This window comes from Stenella coeruleoalba, assembly GCF_951394435.1.
Source record: "Stenella coeruleoalba genome assembly, chromosome: 3".
In the NCBI taxonomy this organism is placed as follows: domain Eukaryota; kingdom Metazoa; phylum Chordata; class Mammalia; order Artiodactyla; family Delphinidae; genus Stenella; species Stenella coeruleoalba.
This window is the reverse complement of record NC_137148.1, coordinates 114,709,982-114,725,930: the sequence shown is the minus strand read 5'-3', so window position 1 is coordinate 114,725,930 and position 15,949 is coordinate 114,709,982. Positions and strand designations below refer to the sequence as shown.

Here is a 15,949-nt window from a genome sequence, read left to right as displayed (position 1 = left end):
TTATAAGCTATATGTTAAATTATTTAACTGTATCTTAATTATATATTTACTGTCATTCTTTTTTCTGAACTTTGAGTTATTCCAGCTACCTTGTCATTGCTATACTACTATACAACCTTTGTTCTTGGGTCCTTTTTTCCTTCTTTTGACTTACATAAATTTATTAGGCTCAAAGAGTAAATTTTTCTATGGCTTTTGATAAGTATTTCCAGACTACTTAAAAGACTTGGCCCATTTTGCATTACCATTAGCAATATTTTCTTGAGCACTTGAAAACAATAGATTTAAATTGGTGTTCTTTATTTTGTTAATTTATAGAGTTATGCCCTCCAATAAGGTAACCATTAGCTAGCTACATGTGGCTATTTAAATTTAAACTTAAAACAATTAAAATTAAATAAAATTTAAAAATCACTTCCAGGGACTTCACTGGTGGCGCAGTGGTTAAGAATCCGCCTGCCAGTGCAGGGGACACTGGTTCGATCCCTGGTCAAGGAAGATCCCACATGCCACGGAGCAACTAAGCCCGTGCGCAACAACTACTGAGCCTACGCTCTAGAGCCTGCGAGCCACAACTACTAAAGCCTGTGCACCTAGAGCCCATGCTCTGCAACAAGAGAAGCAACCACAATGAGAAGCCTGTGCACCACAACGAGCCCCCGCTCACTGCAGCTAGAGAAAGCCCATGCAGCAACAAAGACCCAATGCAGCCCCAAATAAATAAATAAGTTTATTTAAAAAAAAAATCACTTCCACAGTTGTACTAGCCACATTTCAAGTGCTCAGTATAGCCATATATGATTTGTGGTTACCATATTGGACAATGCAGATATAGAGCAATTCTATCATTGTAAAAATTTCTTTTGGATAGTGCTGATTTAGAGAGCAAATTCATTAACTATTTTTATATATTTAATTACCAGCAAGGTTAAATATTGTTTCAAACGCATGATTACAATAGTTTCTTCTTTTTGATCATCTGTCTAGCTTTGTAGAGGATACTCCTTCCCTCCAACACAATCATTTTTTTTTTTTTTAATTTTTAAATTTATTTTTGGCTGCATTGGGTCTTTGTTTTTGGGTCTTCATTGCTGCACACGGCTTTCTCAAGTTGGGCTAGTGGGGGCTACTCTTTGTTGTGGTGGCTTCTCTTGTTGCAGAGCTCAGGCTCTAGGCGTGCAGGGCTCAGTAGTTGTGGCTCACAGGCTCTAGAGTGCAGGCTCAGTAGTTGTGGCGCATGGGCTTAGTTGCTCCGTGGCATGTGGGATCTTCCCAGACCAGAGCTCGAACCTGCGTCCCCTGCATTGGCAGGCAGATTCTCAACCACTGTGCCACCAGGGGAGTCCCAAACACAGTCATTTTTGATGGAATCATTAGAGATTGGTGGTAATCAGGATTCCTTAATTGAAAGTTGTAGAAACAGATCTTGGTTAATGGAAAGAAAAAAGGTAATTTATTAGAAGAATGCTGGATAGGTCCCAGAGTTGAAAGGAAAAGCAGAGAGAAGAACATGGCAGCTTTGGAGAATTTAGTAACAGAGGGTCATGGAAGAATCTCTTCAGCATGTGGCTGTTGCTGTGAGGTTTCCAATTACTTCTTTTCATCTGTCATTCTGCTCAAGACCAGATTCCTGTGGGGTAGCAGAGGAGAAGGTCTGGCCTAAATTGGGTCATGTGCCCATTCCTGACCAGGGTAGAGCTGGGTCATTGTAATTTATGCATGTACCAAGAGCATTGGATGGAGGGAGGAGCTAGTTTGCCATAGAAAAATGGGGCTAATACCAAAAGAAAAGGATAGGGATATGAGGCAACAAAAATAGATGTGTATGTCACAGTGCTCTTCTAGATTTAGTGTTGATATCTGTAAATTTCAGTTAATATTTATACATTAACATTTTATTTTAATTTTGGCTGATTGGTTGCATAAAGGTAAAAAATACATTCTTTGATATCCACCTTTGATGAAAGAAAGGTAGGGGAGACATATCCTAGAATGCACAGGGTCTAGAAAATAGGGAGTGCTTAATAAATTCATTTTAGGGAATTAGTGGATACTGTATTACATGAAACTAGAGATTGAACTTTTGCTAACTTAATGTTTTGTCTCTTTGAGTTTTTCTTTCAGGTTGTTCGCAAACATTTTACGGAATTATTAGGTAGCCTACTTTGTATTTCTGTGGGAAGATATATTAGAAACCTAAGGGAAATAAACATTAAGTGACAGTTTAGCAGTTCTCAAACATTTTGGTCTCAAATGTTATACTCTTACAAATTATTGAGGACTCCGAAGACTTTTGTTATGTTGATTTTATACCTCTGGTTATTTACCACATTATAAATTAAAGCAACTGCTGGGAGTGTTCTTTGTTGAGTTGTACTTTGGAAGACGCTTAGTATTTGTAGCTGAAATACAGCTATTTATGATCTAACAGGTTTTTTTGTTGGTAGATTTCTCCTCCTCTATAGTTTTAATTCATCGATTCTCGAACTTTTTGGTTTAATTTGAGGACTACAAAGAACTTTTGTTACTGTGGGTTATAGCTATTGGTGTTTACTCTATTAGGAACCAAAACTGAGAAATTTTTTAAAGTAGTAATGAACTCATTACATGTTAATGTAAAATTTTTTAATCAAAAGTAACTTTTCCAGAATCTCTCAAAAATTTTTAGTGAGAAGTTTTTTAGTGGCATTGTTTTACATTTGTACAAATCTCTTTAATGTCTGGCTTAAAAGATGGTAGCTAGATTCTCACATTTTCTTTTGCATTTAATGTGTTGCCATATGTTATTTTGGTTGAAGTAATGTGAAGACAGTCTAGCATTACACAAGTATGTAGTTGGAAAAAGGTGGAGAATTTTTATAGCCTTTTCAGATAATTGTGGATATTCTTCTTTGACAATACACCAAAACTTGGTAAGTGGTAGTTTCTTAAAGGTTATTTGTAATGTGGAACCTGAAAGCATATCTGAATTTTTCGTACTCTGATCCGTGAGTCTGTTTTGTACTTTGAGAGAATCTTTTAGCCATGCTTAATTTTGTGATATGGTATATTGGTTATTTGGAAAATACTGCCTTACTGAGTTATTCAGAGCTTCCAAATAGTGATATATTCTGTTATATAATATCAAAATGTATATTCTTTAATATCATTATTGATTGTGTCAAAATATCTTTAAGTATTGGGATGCTATTGAGCTTTTATGGTAGAGGATACAGGTTTTCCAGAATTCTAATTTTTGCTTGAAATCCCAAATTTTATCAGTACTGTTAGTCTTGCTCATTTTTGAGAAAATTTCTTCCAGATATTCAAGTTGGAATAACCATAGTCTGTCAGTCAGTCTTTCAAGTAAAAATGGGTATTCCATGGTAAAAGTTCATTTCTCAACTCAAACAAGACAAGCATTGTACTAAGCTGTGCAGCAGAGTTGCTTTGTGTGTACTTCCTATTTGTCACACCAAATATTAAAAAGAAGTATACTCAAGGGCTGAGATAAAATTAATAATATGTATTCTTCATCAAGGATTGGCTCCCTTTTTAAAAAGATCACAACTGGGTAGTGATGAAGAATGCAATGGCCATGGTATAGTTTGATACCACTTGCCTGGACTTATGCTAAGACCCCAAGGAATCTTTTTCTACCATTGATTTTGTATCATCAAATATCAGCACAGTGAAAAAAGCAAGTGTTATGAAAACAGTTTTGATCTTTTGTTTCATGGAACACCCTTTGAGAACCAGTGGTTTAAATATTCATGTATGAGTTGTATTGATTGACTTATTTATACATCTGTTATTTCTGTACGTTGTTTGCCATTAACCATATGTTGTTAAGATTTGAGCTGAGTTGAGTGGAGAAAATGGTGGGATTTAGAGTGTGGGTAGCCTAGGGTGCATAAAAGGCAGAAGTTTTGGTTGCTTCTGAGGCTCAGTCTTATCCATGAAGTTCTTGGAAATCTCAAGCTTGCTTCTAAAGTGCCTTGTATCTGTAGATGAAAAATTATTGCTTTATGTTCACATGTTTATCTAGTATTTGGCCTTATTTACATATACAAATGTTAGGGGAATCTTTACCTTTTAAAAATTTAAAGGGAGATTGAAGAGTTCTGAAAGAGTTCTTTATTTTCCCTCTGCTTTTCAGTCTTTTTCCTAGGCTGTATTGGAAAGGTTTATTTTGGCTTGAGGTTAGTTAATTTTTAATTTATATTGCTTCCAGAACTACAAATAAAAAACCAGCTCACTGACATTATTATAAAGTTCATTTAAAGTTGTGCTTCTAATTTAATGCCTTGCTAAAACTTGGAATTTAGAAAGAATGAAGAATTTGATACTATCTTTTATGTACTGTTGATGCTAGGGCTTCATTTTGGTGAGTTCATTAGCTTATGATGGTTCGATTTTAGGTGTGATGCAGGAAAGGTGTAGTGATTAAGAAAGAGCTCTTAGTTGAGGCAAATTGGTTTGCACTTCATTCTGTGGATACCTTATTGTTGAAGAAATATGCCTTCAGCTGACTATAGGGGTGAGAGAAATGTAGTAGTAACTTTTTCCTTTAAATCTATTAAATAAGCAGTTTGCAGAATATTTCAGTTGACAATCAATTCACCACATTTTCGCTAGCTAGATTCCACTTAAAAGTGCAAAGAGGAGGAAAACGTGCTTTGGTGGGAGTATCAGAAATGTTGGGTGGGAAAAAGTAGAATTTATGCTTTGGGTCATAAGATGATTTTATTAAAGTTAAACATTTTTTGAAGTATCAGAGCATAATAGATATTGACAGGCTCTCTTCCTCCTTCCTATTGCCCTGAAAATTATGCATTTGACATTTTAAAGACTTGTGGTTGTTATAACTTATTGACTAACTTTATAATAGTGAGGCATCTTTCCAGTTTACTCTTGCTCTTGTCATAGGTATAGGGTATTCCCAAGTTGATGGGGAAAGTGAAGAAATGCGTTTTGCTTTTGACTGGAAGGGGATACATGGTTTTGGGTTGTTTTTGTTTGTTTGTTTGTTTGTTTTGTCCGTGCTGCGTGGCATGTGGGATCTTAGTTCCCTGACCAGGGATCAAACCTGCGCCCTTGCCCCTGCGTTGGAAGTGCTGAGTCTTAACCCCTGGACTGCCAGAGAAGTCCCTGTTGTATATATTTATTTTTCGAAACCACAGTTTTTTAAATGGTCGTTTTAGTGGGGCTCTTGCATGAATTATCTGGAAATTATCCTAATTTTAGATTTGAAAAACTAACCATTAATGCTTTTCTGAAAATGGATGATGAGTGAACAATAGTTCTCTACCTATCGTGCAGCTGTTTCAGCAATGTCATATTTGTCATAATTTATAACTCTTGATATAGTGTGATTAATGAAAACAAACAGACTTTTTTTCTGCTTTACACTGGGTTAGGCTTAAATATTTTTATAGGTGTTCCAGCCAGATTCAAAATTTTGTCCCCCTTTCCCTATCTCCCACCAAGTTGCTTATTTAGTACTTGGGAAAAAATTTGTGGACTGTTGATTGGGTTCCTCCTTGTCAGTAGTGACCTCATGTTGCAGCCTGCTTCCGTTTAGACTGCAGTTCTGATTGCTCAGCAGTTTTTATAAGCCTGTCACCATCCTTTATGATATTTGAAGTCACTTTACCTTATGTTTTTGTTAGGATATGACACAGTGCTTAGAATGGCTTGCAAGGCTCTGTTACACAGGTAAAATGATCCTTATCAGATTTAATTGAAGCAGAGCTACAGTACTTTTATTGAAGTATTATTTGTAATATTAAATATTTGCAATTGGGAGATTAAAATAGTAGTAGTTCCCTATGATAATTGTATTTGAATTATAAAAAAATAGTAATTTGAATAAATGGCTCCAAGATTGATTTTGTGTTCTCAAGAAGATTATGTGATTCTACACAGATTTAGAAATAGAGTTAACAGCAGAAGGGAGAAGAAGGTCAGAATGACTACAGTCTTTAACGTTATACTTGATTGAAGCCTAAAATACATGTGACCCTTGTGATTTATTGTTTGCCCTTTTCGTCTGGTGGTTTAATGAAAACAGGATTTTTAAGTGGCCTTTATGGGATCTGTCTATAGTACCTAAGTAATTTGACCTTGAATTTGTCAGCATTTATTTTTTGTGTGACTTTGTTAATCAGAACTCACATTCTTATGATACTTATGTTATTTTGCTTCTGCAGATGCATAACTATATTGATAAATCTTTTTTATAGCTGTAGGTGTATGTTAGCCTTGGTTTGTACATAAGTGCTTTATTCCCCACAGAACTTGGCAAAAGTCTGAAAATAAAGAATAATTAAATTCCTTGAAATTGGAAAACTAAATCAGTCCTTTTTCCTTCAGAAATTCAGAGAACAGTTTTACAGTCAACTTTGTAGCCTCGGTGTGACTCATAAAGTACAAAATCTATTTATTTGATTTGTTTACTATAGCTTTTTGGGGTAGGGAATCTTTACTTTCATACTAATAATCTAGCTTGCTAATGACTACTTTTATATATTTTAAATTTAATTCCCATAGCACTTAAAAGGGATAGGAAACTGAAAGATCAAGTCCTCTGCCTACCCATCGAATTTTTTTTTTAATATTTGTTTATTTATTTATTTTGGCTGCACCGGGTCTTAGTTGCAGCACATAGGATCTTCGTTGCAGCATGTGACATCTAGTTCCCCGACCAGGATTTGAACCCAGGCCCCCTGTGTTGGGAGCGCGGAGTATTACCCACTGGACCACCAGGGAAGTCTCTACCTATTGAATTTAAGACCATTAGAACTTTTGTTCTGTTTGGCTCCTTTAGATAACTGGAAAATATTATTATTATTTTTTTAATACTTATTTATCTTATTTATTTATTTTCTTTATTTTTTTGGCTGCGTTGGGTCTTAGTTGCAGTACACAGGATCTTCGTTGAGGCATGCAGGATCTTTCATTGTAGCACATGGTCTCTTTGTTGCGGCACTCGGACTTCTCTCTGGTTGTGGCACGGGAGCTCCAGAGAGTGTGGGCCCTGTATTTTGCGGCACGCAGGCTCTCTCATTGAGGCGCTCGAGCTCAGTAGTTGTGACGCGCGGGCTTAGTTGTCCTGTGACATGTGGGATCTTAGTTTCCTGACCAGGGATAGAACCCGCGTCCCCTGCATTGGAAGGCAGATTGTTTACCACTGGACCACCAGGGAAGTCCCTGGAAAATATTATTAAAGTTTAATCTTTTGGGAGCCTAGGTATAGATCTCAGCCAGTGTTTCTTAAGTTTATTAGTATGGATAAGAATCATCACTGGTGCTTATTAAAAATGTAAACTCTTGGGTCCTACCTCAGAGGTTTGGGGAGGGACCAAGGAATCTACTTTCTTAAAGTTTTTTTTTTTTTTTTTTAACTGGGAAAGAAATTATACATACAGAAACGGGCATAAAACAAATGTATATCAAAACAGGTTAGTAAAAAGCAAATATCCAAATATCCCAAATCTAGAACTAAGCACTGAAAACACCCTGGTAGCTCTCACAATCCTGATCTCCCTCTCCACTAAAGGTAACAACTATGCTGACTTTTATGGCAATCACTTTCTTATATATTTCTGAGCTTTATGAAAATTAAACTTGCTATATGTATTTTTTGATCCAGTTTCTTTCAATAAACATGGTATGAGAATTTTATCCATGTGGTCACATGTTACTGTGGTTTGTTCATTTCACTGCTGTAAAGTATTCCATTATATGATTGTACCACAATGATCCAATTTACTGTTGCTGGAAAATTGGATTATTTTTATTTTTGACTATTGTGAGTAACATTGCTGTGTACATTGTTGTACACATCTTCTGGTGCACACATGCATGCACATTTACTGTCTTTCAACTTAAGTAACTTGCTAAATTGTTTTCCATAGTGCTTTCTCCAGTTCTCATTCTGACAGTGTGTGAGCCTTCCCATTGCTTCACATTCTTGAGTACTTCATTGTCATTTTAATAAGGTCCATCCCTTTTTCATATGTGTATGGACCAATTTCTTCTTTTGTGAGATGCCTGTTCAAGTCTGTTTCCTATTTTTTGTTGGGTTATCTTTTTCTTATTGAACATGAAGCCCTTTTTTAGGAGCCCTTTAAAAATATATGTTGTAATTGTATTTTCCTCATTGTGTGTTATGCCTTTTCCTTCTCGTATTGTGTCTTCTGATGAATAATTCCCAATTTTAATCAAGCTTATCATTCTTTTCACTTTGTGATTAATGCTTTTTGTGTCCTGTTTAAGAAATCTTTTCCTAAATACACACCCCTGTATTATCTTCTGAAACTTGTTTCATTTCACCTTCCTTGTTTAGGTCTGTAATCTACCTGGAATTGATTTTTGTCTGTAGTGTATGACAGAGGTTGCCAAGTTACCTTTTTCAGTATGGATACCAAATTGTTGCAGTACTCATTTTTGAAAAGACTGTTCTTTCCCTGCTTTCCATAGTAGCATCTTTGTTCTAAATCAAGCATGGGTCTGTTTCTGTTTTGTATGTCTATTCTTGTGCCAGTACCATACTATCTTATTTACTTTGGTTTTATGGTATTTGAGGTCTAGAGTAGGGTCCGGATCTCCAATAAAATAACACTGTTACTTCAGGAGAGTCTGATACAGGTGGCCCTAATTCATCTCTCCCCTCCTCCCCTTTTCCCCTTTCATAACCATAAGTTTGTCTTCTGTGTCTGTGAGTCTGTTTCTGTTTTGTAAATAAGTTCACTTGTGTTATTTTTTTAGATTCCACATATGTGATATCATAACAGTATTTGTCTTTCTCTGTATGACTTATTTCACTTAGCATAATGCCCTCCAAGTCCATCCATGCTGTTGCAAATGGAAAATTTTGTTATTTTTTATGGTTGAGTAGTATTCCATTTGTGTGTGTGTGTGTGTGTGTGTGTGTGTGTGTGTGTGTGTGTGTGTGTAAACACATACACCACATCTTCTTTATCCATTCATCTGTTCATGGACCCTTAGGTTGCTTCCATATCTTGGCAATTCTAAATAATGCTGTTATGAACATTGGAGTTAATGTATCTTTTCGAATTAGTGGGGTTTTTTTTGGATATATACCCAGGAGTGGAATTGCTGGTAGTTCTATTTTGAGTATATTTGGAAACCTCCATACTGTTTTCCATAGTGACTGCACCAATTTACATTCCCACCAACGGAGTACAAGGTTTCCCTTTTCTCCACATCCTCACCAACATTTGTTATTTGTATTCTTTTTGATCATGGCCATTCTGACAGATATGAGGTTTCTCGTGGTTTTGATTTGCATTTCCCTGATGATTAGTGATGTTGAGTGATTATTTTTCTTTTGTTTGTTTATTTGATTCTTTGTAAAGTGTCTTGTGTCCATGTATCCACTAGCATTTTATTGATAATCTAATCTAATAAAAAAGGGTGAGAAAATCCCTCTGGGAGAATGAGTAGATGGCTAACAATGGCAAATTTGAAAAAGAACAGAGAGATGATGTAAACCCTATGAAAAGTTAAAACATGATAGAAGGCTTTAGTAACAGACTGATGGACTATGTAGTTGAGAATTGGAACTTTTTGAGAATTTGTTGTAAGATACAGTAAAAGCTCACCAGAAATCACAAATTAAATGGTGACAAGAATGTGATGTTAGATATATATTTTTTCTTTGTACTTTCCTTAAGTACTTTCCTTGAGGGTATCATCATGAAAGCATTTAGCTAAGACTAATTCATTCATGAAAACTAGTATAATATTGACAGTTAAAAAAAATTTTTTTTAAAGCTAGAGAAGTTATGTGTGCCAAACCAGGATGGCTTACTGTTGTCTGATAAAGCAGTGGTGCAATTTGCTACCGATGTGTTTGCTTAAGGGAGACCTGAAGATTGTTGGATGAATAGTAAATGGTGTTCACTTGGTTTCCTACAGACAATCCTGAGACTATTAACCTGATAGACCTTCTTCCTCATGTTGGTTAGAGTATGTGTTGGCACATTTTACAGAGGATCTTCATAAAACTAAATTTACTTTTTAAAAATGATTCTTCTTATGAAGAATCATTTGCATAGAGAAAAGTTCACAAATCATAAGGCCATTGAATTATCAAAAAATGAACTCAACTTGTATAACCCCCACCTGGGTCCCTGCTCCTGTCCCTTCTCAAATGCTACCAATCTCTCTGTTCCCCAAAAGTAGCCACTATCTGACTTTGATTATTGTAGATTAGTTTTTTTCTCTTACTGATTTTTTTCCTTTGAAAATCATACTGAGATGTATTTTTCACACAATAAAATGTATTCATTTTATGAATGATGAACACCTGTACATATATATCTGTTAACAACCATGGCAGTCAAGATAGAGACTGTTTCCATCACTTCATGTGCTTCTTTACAGTAATTCACCCCCTGACCCCCGCAGTTTCTGGTCCCAGGCAATTACTGATCTGCATTCTGTCACTATATAGATGAATGTTGCCTGTTTTAGAATTTCTTATAAATGGAATCTCATAGAATAGGTACTCTGTGTCTGGCTTCTTTTGCTTGTGTAATTTTTTTTGAGATTCATGTTATTGTATGTATCAGTTGTTCAAGACTTTTATAGAAAAATGCTAAGTATATTCCATGGGATATCCATAGGGATATTCCACACTTTGTTTATCCATTCACCTGTTGGGGTTGATTGCCGTTTTTGGCTATTATGAATAAAGCTGCTATGCTTGTGGAAGTCTTCCTATGGACTTAAACTTTCATTTCTCTTGTGTAAATACCCAGGAGTACCATTGCTGGGTCACTTGGTAGGTTTTATAAGAAAACTTTCAAAGTGGTTGGAACATTTACATTCCCACCAGCATTATGTGAATGTTCTATTTGCTTCACATCCTCACCAACACTTTAATTTTAAATATTTTAGTATACATTTTTGGGTTTTGAGTTGTACTTTCGATAACTGTGGTAAAAACGAGTCTATTTTTCTGTTTTTATAAGTATCAGTAGATATTGTGGTACAAAATTTGCTAGGGAAAGTCTGTTACCAGCGCAATGAATGATGTGGCCTGAATTTTAGTTTCTATTTTGCCTTTTATTTTTGTAGCCTGAGAATATCCTCTGAGTAGGAGCATGTGCTATTACTTCTGGCAAGGAGTACAGGGCCAACATTGAGGCCTCCATACTATCCTAGATGGGTACTTTTGTTTGGCCCAGTAGTCAGTTTTTTTCCCTTCAGGCTTGGAATAGGTCACTGTTCCTTCCAGGTAAGCGCCAGATGAAGTAGTTGCGGCCCCCCCCTCCCCTCCACACACACACACACACACACACACACACACACAGAGTATGTATTTTAAGGGTCTTCTTATGTGAAAAATAATTTCTTTAGAAAATTAGAATAATAAACTTAGTGCATGTTCTCCTGGGTGTATCAAGGGTAGTGTAAATGTGGCAGTTTTCACCACATTTTATAGTCATTTAGTATTGAAAATTTTATAGCTGATTTATTTCTTTGATTACAGTGCCCATATATCTCCTATCAGCATCTTACCAGCCTCTGTGGAGTAAGTAGTATACTTACAGAAGACAATTTAAAAATTAAAAAAAAATATTACTAAACTGTAGAAATTAAAATCATGTATTTATTTTACTTACTTTAGAGGAAGGATTGTACATAAGGCAGTGAAACCAGTATTTTATGTACTTCAGTCAGAACAAATGAAGAAGGAATGAATTACACTCACATACAGAATAAAGATGAACTTGTTTTCACTTGATTTTTTTTTTTTTTTTTGCGGTACGCGGGCCTCTCACTGTTGTGGCCTCTCCCGTTGCGGAGCACAGGCTCCAGACGCGCAGGCTCAGCGGCCATGGCTCATGGGCCCAGCCGCTCCGCGGCATGTGGGATCTTCCCGGACCGGGGCACGAACCCGTGTGCCCTGCATCGGCAGGCGGACTCTCAACCACTGCGCCACCAGGGAAGCCCCTCAGTTGATTTTTTTTGATCTTCTGAAATGATTGAAAATGTCAAAAGAGCTTTTTTATGAAGTTTTTTTTTTAATGGCTGCTTTATTTATGTATGTATGTATGCATGCATGCATGCATGCCGTGGCACACAACATGCGGGATCCTAGTTCCCTGACCAGGGATCGAACCCGTGCTCCTTGCAGTGGAAGCGCGGAGTCCTAATCACTGGACCGCCAGGGAATTCCCTGAAGTCTTTTTAAATGGCTTTATATGTATTGAGGTGAGGAGTGAATTACTGGGCCAAGTGATCATTCATGCCTCAGTAGTAATAGTGACATTATGATTGATTTGTATATCTTATTTGGGCAAATTTCATTTAAAAATTTAAGCCAATATTATGTTTTCCTATTTCTTTTTCCCCTCTAGCCTGTTCATTTATATACCATTATACATTTTTTTTTTAAACTGGTTGTACATTTTAAAGTTTGTGTTTATGTGACCAAATAACTAGTTAGGGTGACTGCTTCTCACTAAAATGTGTTCTGTTTTATAGCATTTTAGAAAGAACAATTAGAGCAGCTGTGGAACAGCACCTTTTTGATCTGCAGAGCAGCATAGATCATGATCTTAAGAATTTACAACAGCAAAGTCTGGTGTGTAATAATGAAGCAGGAAGTGTTAATTGTGATGGGGAAGGATCTAATAACCAGTAAGAAACTTTTAAAACATTTTACTGTTATTTATTGAGTTATAAAATTGTTTTTTCTTTTAAAAAACTGTATTTTTTCTTAAATGATGGGGTGTCATCTTACTTGAGCATTTCTGAAAGTCAGTGTGAAAAGTGACTTTGTATATACTTGCATATAAATTGTGTATACTTCTTAACATTGAAAATCTCATAAATCTTCCATTAAGGTAGTAGGCATTAAGTCCAACACAGCCTGTGAACACCAGATGAAGTAGCAAGCTTACTTTTAGGATCCATGTTATATGAAAAATAACTTTTAAAAAAGTAGAACTGTAGTCTGTTCTCCAAATGGTCACACCATGACATGCAGTTATCTAGACAGATAGGTACAGGGACAGCAGATTGACATCACTCCTAGTGCACATGGTCATTGAGTGAAATGGTAGATGGAATCATCCTTTGCTATTTAACTTATCACCTGCCTCCAGCCTTTGCCCTCCCTACATGCCTTTGTTTTAGGTTAGCTGTTAATAATTGAATTTGTGTAAGTTAAAAGTACTCTATGTACTGTGTGATGTGTGATGTTACTCCACTTTTCATCTGACTTGTTACCTTTAATCCACTTTTCATCTGACTTGTTACCTTTAAATGACAAAAACTTCATCTCCTTTCCTGTTACCTCAGCCCTGCACTTTAGGATATATAGGTTCCTTTCTCTGAGACCACAGTGCAATGATTTCATAGTTTGCGTTGATCAGTTTTTGTTCTGGGGACAGATCTACAGAGCAGCATCGATCATGATCTTAAGAAAGATGTACCCAAATTTGGAGAATTCATAGGAAGGCAAAAAAAATTGATGACTGGGTAGAATTCTGTTTTTGTTGTTAAGAATTAGATTTTTAAAAGGCCAAATGTGTCAAGTATACTAGACTAGCTATCAAATAGTATGAAATAAAACTGAAAAATTAATGGATATAAAAACCAATGCTTGGAATATGTTTATGGAATACCGTATTGTACAACTGCAGGTGTGCCATGTAGTCTGCATAGATGGCATCACCAGCCTGTGCAGCTCGATATGATGGCCCCGATTTATGTGCTTTGAAGGCATGATTTGAACTATACAAGTGGATCTAGGGAGTATTTGAGTTGAATATGAAGGAAAGAAGCAGTATCTAAAAGTTGGAAATAGTAGGAAAATGTTTCAAAGGATATAATATAAGCAGATTCCTTGGAGTTTGCCCTTAAGTTAGCTAGAGATCCTGAAAACCTATGCCCATACTCAGACAGTATTATGGAAATAACTCATATTCTCATTAATAGTGGTATCATCTTTGTAAACAAAAACCTGCAGTGTTGTGCATATTCTAAATTATATAAGATGAAAAAATATGCAGTAGGAAGCTATTCCTGTTGTACTTGATAAGGTGTTGGACACTCTGGTACCTAGTGCTAGACTTTTCTTAAATCAGTAAACAGGTCATTATTATGATTTAGAGTATGCATTTATAAGGGAAATCATTATTTTGGCACATAAATTATTTTTAAAACCATTTATTTGCTTTTGAAAATATTCAAAGTGGATAGCAAACCAGGTAGGTTCCTCACAACATCCCATGGAGAGACAAAAATAAACTTTGTACACTTAATAATCTAACTTGGCAAGATAAAGAAACTGTGGTTCTTTATGAAAAAGACAAATTTTCTTTGACAAGGAAAAGTTTCAGATTGTTACTTTTATTTATTTATTTTAAAGCATTACGTATTCAACATGTGGCCTGATCTGACTTTTTAATCTTCATTACTAGGGTTGATATTGCTGATGGTATTATTAATGCCAGTGAATGTAACAGAGACTGTTCAGAACCTGTGGCTAGCACTAATTTAGACAATGAAGTTATGCAGCAAGATTTTGTATTTGAGGATGAAGAAAATAACCAGGTAAGAAATGCTAAGACTTAAAAAAATCTCTGTGTTAGGTGTACTAGATTACAATTCTGATTGCTTCATGTGTTCCTTTGATACCAGAAGCCATAGTTCAATATCTTTGCTGTTACACATGTTTGCCTTGATTATAAGTCCCAGGAACATACATACTCTCAGTAGAGGTCAGGAACCATCATTGAGTAGAGAAGTAAATATAAAACACCTTATTTTAAAATACTTTTCTGGAAGGAAACAAATTACCTTGTCAGCTAAGGTGGTTGGTGGTATTATGGACGAATTTTGTTCTTTTTATTAATTTTTTTTTTACATCTTATTGGAGTATAATTGCTTTACAATGGTGTGTTAGTTTCTGCTTTATAACAAAGTGAATCAGTTATACATATACATATGTTCCCATATCTCTTCGCTCTTGCGTCTCCCTCCCTCCCATCCTCCCTATCCCACCCCTCTAGGTGGTCACAAAGCACTGAGCTGATCTCCCTATGCTATGCGTCTGCTTCCCACTAGCTATCTGTTTTACGTTTGGTAGTGTATATATGTCCATGCCACTCTCTCGCTTAGTCACAGCTTACCCTTCCCCCTCCCCATATCCTCAAGTCCATTCTCTAGTACGTCGGTGTCTTTATTCCTGTCTTACCCCTAGGTTCTTCATGACATTTTTTTCCCCTTAAATTCCATATATATGTGTTAGCATACGGTATTTGTCTTTCTCTTTCTGACTTACTTCACTCTGTATGACAGACTCTAGGTCCATCCACCTCATTACAAATAGCTCAATTTCGTTTCTTTTTATGGCTGAGTAATATTCCATTGTATATATGTGCCACATCTTCTTTATCCATTCAGCCGATGATGGACACTTAGGTTGTTTCCATCTCCTGTAGGTTGTTTCCATCTCCTGGCTATTGTAAATAGAGCTGCAATGAACATTTTAGTACATGAATATTTTTGAATTATGGTTTTCTCAGGGTATATGCCCAGTAGTGGGATTGCTGGGTCATATGGTAGTTCTATTTGTAGTTTTTTACGGAACCTCCATACTGTTCTCCATAGTGGCTGTACCAATTCACATTCCCACCAGCAGTGCTAGAGTGTTCCCTTTTCTCCACACCCTCTCCAGCATTTATTGTTTCTAGATTTTTTGATGATGGCCATTCTGACTGGTATGAGATGATATCTCATTGTAGTTTTAACTTGAATTTCTCTAATGATTAATGATGTTGAGCATTCTTTCATGTGTTTGTTGGCAGTCTGTATAACTTCTTTGGAGAAATGTCTATTTAGGTCTTCTGCCCATTTTTGGATTGAGTTGTTTGTTTTTTTGTTATTGAGCTGCATGAGCTGCTTGTAAATTTTGGAGATAAAT

The 15,949-nt window shown here is 36.0% G+C and overlaps 1 protein-coding gene across 15 annotated transcripts in view; it reads left to right on the top strand.

Annotated features, from left to right (window-relative positions):
• The window catches only part of FAM13B (family with sequence similarity 13 member B), a 111,909-nt gene that overhangs the window by 58,328 nt on the left and 37,632 nt on the right, over positions 1-15,949 (top strand). For 11 of the 15 annotated variants that reach the window (XM_079916070.1, XM_079916069.1, XM_079916068.1 and 8 more), the window contains 3 exons: positions 11,504-11,545; positions 12,502-12,657; positions 14,445-14,577. In XM_079916070.1, the coding sequence (XP_079772196.1) occupies positions 11,504-11,545; positions 12,502-12,657; positions 14,445-14,577 (331 nt within the window). The remainder of the gene's footprint in view (positions 1-11,503; positions 11,546-12,501; positions 12,658-14,444; positions 14,578-15,949) is intronic. The other 4 variants (XM_079916076.1, XM_079916071.1, XM_079916067.1 and 1 more) reach the window with 2 other exon arrangements.